General features: G+C 40.3%; 1 protein-coding gene across 1 annotated transcript; it reads right to left on the bottom strand.

Moving 5' to 3' along the window:
• Positions 1-1,994: 1,994 nt before the first annotated feature.
• LOC140927029 (histamine H2 receptor-like) lies at positions 1,995-5,357 on the bottom strand. The gene is made up of 3 exons (XM_073376693.1): positions 4,343-5,357; positions 3,825-4,038; positions 1,995-2,793 (listed from the first exon to the last, which is right to left on the bottom strand). Exons 1-3 carry the CDS (start codon positions 5,120-5,122, stop codon positions 2,717-2,719), a joined length of 1,071 nt encoding a protein of 356 aa, XP_073232794.1. The 5' UTR covers positions 5,123-5,357; the 3' UTR covers positions 1,995-2,716.
• Between the last annotated feature and the right edge of the window lie 914 nt (positions 5,358-6,271).

Raw genomic sequence — 6,271 nt, 5'->3', positions numbered from 1 at the left:
ATTTTAAAGTTTTTAGAAAGTTGTCCAGGACTTAAAAGCCATGCAGGGCTTGTCTAATATCATAAAGCTTTGTTATTAGTATTTAAAGTTACAGTGAAATCAATTCGTTTCTGCTTTGATACAAAGACCAGCTAGCACGTGTACACGCTTGTACTGCAGGTAATTATGCAATTGTGGTAAGATCCGGTTTGAACTAAAGCACCACAACTAAGTTCCTTTGCCGGACGGCGTTAACAACGGCGGTGATTGAAATCATTTCTTCGCCTCTCTTATTTCCTTCGATGCACTGTCCACTGGCCCGATAAAACTACCATTAAGTGTTAAATGATTTTACTGCATCTTAGAAGCCGAACCAATTATGCGGCTAACACGGTTTTCAGTAGGATCACCAATTCTTCACATTAGCTTACTCGTACCTATGCAATAACTTTCTGCTTTCCAATATTAAAAGAATCAAAGAAAAGGTTAAATAAATAGGAATTTAACCTGACTGTGTTACAGTGAAGTTATTCATTCACCATCCCATACAATTGTCATTCCGTATTTCACCTTCTAAACTACAACATTTCATATCCTACATATTCTATATCTTACGTTTTCTCCTTTCTCGTGACCTTGGTATCGCCTTTCTTCGATCTCAGTTTTCAGGTCGCAAAGAGTTGGTTGCTGTTGTTGCCCGGCATATTTTACAGCTTTTTTGCCTTGTCTCATGTGAGTACTAGTCTGTTGCACAGCGACCGGCAAGCTGAGTTATTGAACTAGAGAATGAAAATGCGACCTTTGCGACGTCCTGCCGGTGAAAAATTTAAATTTTAAATTTTTCATGTTTGCCGAGAATACAATAGTTCAATCGGCTTTGACCAATCAGTGTTTGAATAACCAGGTATTCAACTTATTAGTTGATTGCCACGTATTGACTTGCTTTCGCGCCGTATGAATTAACCAGCGATTTTAAAATTCACAAGCCACACCTACTAGATCGTGTATGTCGCACCTCTCCGGTCTGGCCTGCGAGCAAGCTCTCTTTCGTATTTCGGCGAGCGAAGCGAACCGCGCGAGAACGCGCGAGCAAAGGGCCCTCGCTATCGTGTCTCCTTCCGCGCTTTGACGGCGACGGCAACGGCAGCTTCAAAAAGCAATAGGATTAGATTGGCAAAACAACAATTTTGCACGTGCATCACGCTTTTTTGTACACTTCTTTGCTGTCCCTGCACAACTACGACGTGAAATGACCAAATTTTAAGTTTTTTTGAGGACGGCAACGGCAAGGCGATAAATTCTACCATCTCTTTCTGAACCCCTCTCTTCAGCTCCAGCATAACTTCCCTCCTTTTAAGTAACTGGGCGACTTGGGATAATCGGGAAATGGTTTGAAAGGATGCTGGGGCTATTTTTCAGCGACGTTGTCATGGACCTCGCCGTTGTCTGATCGTAAGGTCCCTATTGATATCCCCCAAATGGAGAGATTGTTCGCAGGCTATTCCGATCGTCAACTTTCTTCGTTCATTTTTCCCATTCAATTCAGTGTTTTCGGCCGTTGTCAGAGTATCAACTAAGTACCAGCCATATTGGTGACTCATAATTAATGCGCGGGATCAGTTTTGTTGAATTAAGGTCAATTGCAAATGGTTTATCGAGGACCTTTACAAGTTAAATTTATTTTCTTTTTAGAAGAAATAACGGGATAGTGCAAGAAAAGAGCAACTGTTTTATTCATGTTGAGGAGTCCGGCAAATTTGGCTCATGAACAAAATGCGCGGAAACGTCATAATTTGTGTGAAATAATTGGGAGTCGAAGGGGTGAACAAAATAAACATCATTGCTTTTGCATTACAAATACTTCAAAAGTAAGCGCGGTCTTATGCTGAACATGTTTCGTGGGTGAGGAAACCAAAAACAAAAAGCTTTTTTAACATTGCAACCTCTGTACTAGTCTAAAATATGCTTTTATTTTACCTTTTGAACAGTAGTTTATTATCATTATTATTATTATTATTACTTTAAAATAATCTTCTTAGCTCTCGTCTTTGGTATGGCGAGGGTAAAACCTGGCCATTGCACCATGGCCTGTTGCATGGCCTTACTGATTATTGCGTTTTCAGATACAGAGAAGGCTCCGCTGGCAGCTAGCCTCTTTTGATCGTTAAGTACATCTATTTTGCGCTCCCAGGCTTACTAAACAGACTTGAAAAAAAAACATGACGAATTTGTATGTCGTTGCTAACAGCAGACGGCTCTTAGATGTCAAATTTTTATTGCCCCGTCTAGATTCGAACTCTTTTAAAATGATGGGTACAATTCATAGAAAAACGAGACGCTGGGCATATTCAAATTCAAACACACTTGCGTTAAATGCTAGAAAACGCGACAAAGTTTCACAAAGACTCGAAAGCTTTCTCCTCGGCCGCTTCTTTGTAAAGAGGAGCCGGCACGAAACGCGCCAGAGAAAGAGACCTCTGCCGACGAGGCAGACCTTGGTTGCAGACAATCAATTACGAAAAAGTTTTTTTCTGATCGAAAGCTCAGAGTTCTCGGTAACTTCTGTTGATTGCAATCAATCCGATCCCTCTGTATTTTAATTGTTTAAGACCTCTTTGGGTCTCCATAAAATCTAACAGTACTTTACTGAGCTCTGTTTGAAAACTTTTGGTTGCAGGATGCCCGGGACAGGGTGAACGTTGAGAAGACGTGGACAGGTGAAGCACCAGCCTTTTCTCTACTCCAAAAATATACTCTGGGTTCTCGTCGAAAACGCAGACATCTTCCGTAACTCAATACTTCGTCCGTAGTCATCTAAAAAATAAAGTTCAAGATCATAAGAGTTAATAGGTTTGGAAAAGTTTCTATTTATACCGATCCAGGTCTACTAAAGACCCTGTGCCTCTTAAAAGTTTGTCGCTGTGGTCCTGCAGCTCTTAAATACTGATTTGGAATAGAAATGGTTTTAATTTTATTTCAACGGACGTAGGTTATACAAACGTATTTGAAAGCTTCTGTAAGTTGAAAAAATCAGATTAGTTAATTTTTCGGACCAAATAAAGGGGAGTAAAAAAAGTAAAAAGAGATGACTTAGTTAAATGATTTGCTGTCGTAGATGGCCATTCGATTTTTGTGTTATTTTATTATTTTCATTATAACTTCTCTCTGCTTTATTCTAATACCAGCGGAAAGGTAGGCACACTAGGGCTGCGAAATAGCTCTCCCTCTATCTCTCGACTAGGGATGAAGGGGGGAGGGGTAACGTGAGAGCTTGTACACTGGTCGGATACAGGGACTCTTACAGATGATTCTTAGGGTTTATGATACCTGCTCCCTCTTCTCCACACTGCGTGTCATTCTGTCAGCTACCGAAACATCTTGCGCAGATTATGGGCTTGTACTTACATGCGTTTCATGTTAAATTTTGATTGCAAAAGAATATGTTACAGTGCTTTGTAACTCGAACGCCTCTTGAACAATTTCCACTGTTTGACCCCTCCCATACTCAATGACCTTTTCAGTGAACGTGTCAGCTTTTGATTGATAGCTCGGATGATTCTCGATCTCGGTGCTGCGATCTTTTTGGACAGTGCAGCTGCATGCGCACCAACTTCGTTGCCAATAACAATAACACTCCCACTTGAAACTCTAGCCTGTGTACAGACGTCCCTACTCCCTCAGAAAAAAATCGGGAGAAGAGTTTTTTCTGAGGGAGGGGGGACGTCTGTACACAGGCTATTGAAGTCCTACTCAAGTTACTTGGGAAAACCAGACTAATATTTGAGCGATGCAACAGTTATGAGGCTGGTTTTTTGGTTTTTTCCAGTTATCCCTTTTCCACTTACCTTTTAAGTAAAATGTGTGACCGCAAAAGCCGCATCGACCTGTACAGGAACATTTTGTAAAGAGTTCCTTCACGGAAACCCGATATTGCTTGCTACACAGTACATAGACCAGCGGATTTAGAAGTGGGTTAATATGGGCCAAGAGCTCCGTGTAAAAATAAGAAATTTCGTTGTATGAAGAAGGGCCACAGATCAGAATGAACACTCGGTAAGACTGAAAAACAGAGAGATCAAGCAAATGGAACGAGTTGGACTTAATTATAGCTATTATCAGTACAAAATTGTCACTTGAACTTCCTCACAAAAATTTGACTAGGATTGTTCCTAATCCACTCTGTATTGCTTAATACGGTCTTGTTTACTGATTAGGTTGATTGTCAGTGAAAGTATAGGTGGCAACGACGGAAGGGGCGTGCTTGATAACTTTATTTCTCTTCAAAGGAGAAGCATATTCAAAGGGAGGCCTTCAGTAAAAGGGTGCCTTACAGAAATTACGATACATGATATATAACACTTACCAGAAAGGGAACGTAGCAGGCACAAAACAGCCCAACAATAAAGAACGTAATGCGAGCAAAACCACCATGTTGTTTGTTTACCCTGTTAACGCCCGCGCCGCGTTGTTGCTGTTCGGATAGCAAACTGCTGATTCTGCGCTTCCGGTTCAGAAAGCAGAGAATTGTTCCACAAAAGTACAGCAAAGCAACAATGACCAAGCCTCCTTCGACCACAGTAGCATATAACAGAATCTTACCTCTGGATTCTTTGGGCGTAAGATCGAGCGCGCATTGGAATCCCGTCTTGTATAACTTAAACTGACCAAAACCCGAAACAGGCAGGACCAAATGAATGCAGGGCCAAAAGAGGGCTAAAACCAGGGCTTTCTGCACTCTTGCACATGTGATTTGGTTTCTATAGAATAGCGGTCTTGTGACGGCGAGAAAACGCAGAAAGCACATTATAAAGACGATGAAAAATGACCAGCTTAAGAATGTGGTTGAGATGAACGCAGTAACAGAACATAGAATTGTACCACCAATCCAAGCGCAATTTGCATAGGAGACAATGGAGAGAGGTAAGGTTGAAAGAGGAATCAAAAGATCACTGATGACCAGAGTCCGAACGACGAGGTGATATTTGTTTTCTTCCAGACCTGGGAGCTTCCAAATTGCTATGGCCGCCACGAGATTAGACAAAAATGACAAGAACTGTATAGAAGCCATGGATATGAGACTTGTAAAGTTGTCACATAACGTGGACGAACCTCCAAGGCTGGTTTCGTTTTCACTTAAATTCATCGCTGGTTTCCTGTTACATCTCCCGACATCAACTCAACCGCTCTGTCCAAACGAGAGAAAACGTGGAAGTGATTGTCAACAAGACAAATCCAAAGAAGCCCGCTTGGACAATTGATGTATTCTTTGATGAAAAATATGAATTTTCGGCTTTAGACCTGTACTGGGATACACCGCCGTTACCTGAGTCTATTCGATGCGAAGCTTTTGAAATAGACTAATGCTCAATCTATTTCCAATATTCAAAAACTCATCTCTGTATTTACTATCCCAATTGTTAATCTCAAGCCTACCCAGATTTTCTTGAATCTCTAATGAGAAATTTCTCGTAGTTTATTTGCTTAAGGGATTGAGTTTATAAGGTAGCATTTGCATTTCTACTTTGAAACGGATGGCTCTATCTAAGTTGTATGATTACGAAAAACGCTATTGTTTCTTGAATGATATTTATGTGTATTTCATATTACTGATGTTTGGAAAAAAGTATATAAAAGAAAATTATTCTTCGATCTTCATTTACAGCTGCGTTGTTAATGAACATATCACTTAAAATAAACATCTTCATGTAAAATGACAGCTTAGCTTTTAAATTGGAGTTTAGCTGGCCGACTATCCATTTCTTTCACTTTTAAGCAAATACAGCTGTGCTAAGCTTTAGTTTACCAAAGAAAAAGAAAGAAAATGGAACCGAAACAGGGAAACAATGGGCGATGTGTTCAAATATCTACCCAGAAATACTTTGCGGACAAAGGAAGAAAAAAAGGGTGGTAAAGGGGGTGGTGTATTGATCACGTTTCATGAAACATAACAGTGGCCATTTCACATTTCACGGACAATAAATTCGGCATTTCATGTTTTAAAACGTTTTTATACGATCAGTCTTTCTTACTTCGGTTAAGAACTACAACCAAAGAACTTCCTTGTTCGATGTCCTCATCATTCTTCCGTTTCTTGTTCTTGGTGCTGTGAAAAGGAAACCGAGTTCTTTGTTTAGAAGTTGAGGCTCGGCACCAGCTTCTTCTAATACAGAATCATTGTCATCAAAGGAGTTGTCATCGTATTCAGAGAGCTGGTATGCTTCAATCGAACAGTTGAGGTTATCATTTCTCTCCAAAAATTTAAAACAACATGAAAGAAATTCACAGTTCACGG

The sequence above is a fragment of the Porites lutea genome, chromosome 2 (genome assembly GCF_958299795.1).
Source record: "Porites lutea chromosome 2, jaPorLute2.1, whole genome shotgun sequence".
NCBI lineage: Eukaryota > Metazoa > Cnidaria > Anthozoa > Scleractinia > Poritidae > Porites > Porites lutea.
This window is presented reverse-complemented; position numbering and strand designations above follow the sequence as displayed.

What these genes read in the sequence shown, in the direction of transcription:
- LOC140927029 (XM_073376693.1), bottom strand. Translation starts at nt 5,122, where the DNA reads ATGAATTTAAGTGAAAACGAAACCAGCCTTGGAGGTTCGTCCACGTTA. An exon ending in CCTGCTACGTTCCCTTTCTG is followed by an intron (nt 4,039 to 4,342) that starts GTAAGTGTTATA and finishes TCTGTTTTTCAG; the next exon opens with TCTTACCGAGTGTTCATTCT. An exon ending in TCACACATTTTACTTAAAAG is followed by an intron (nt 2,794 to 3,824) that starts GTAAGTGGAAAA and finishes TTTATTTTTTAG; the next exon opens with ATGACTACGGACGAAGTATT.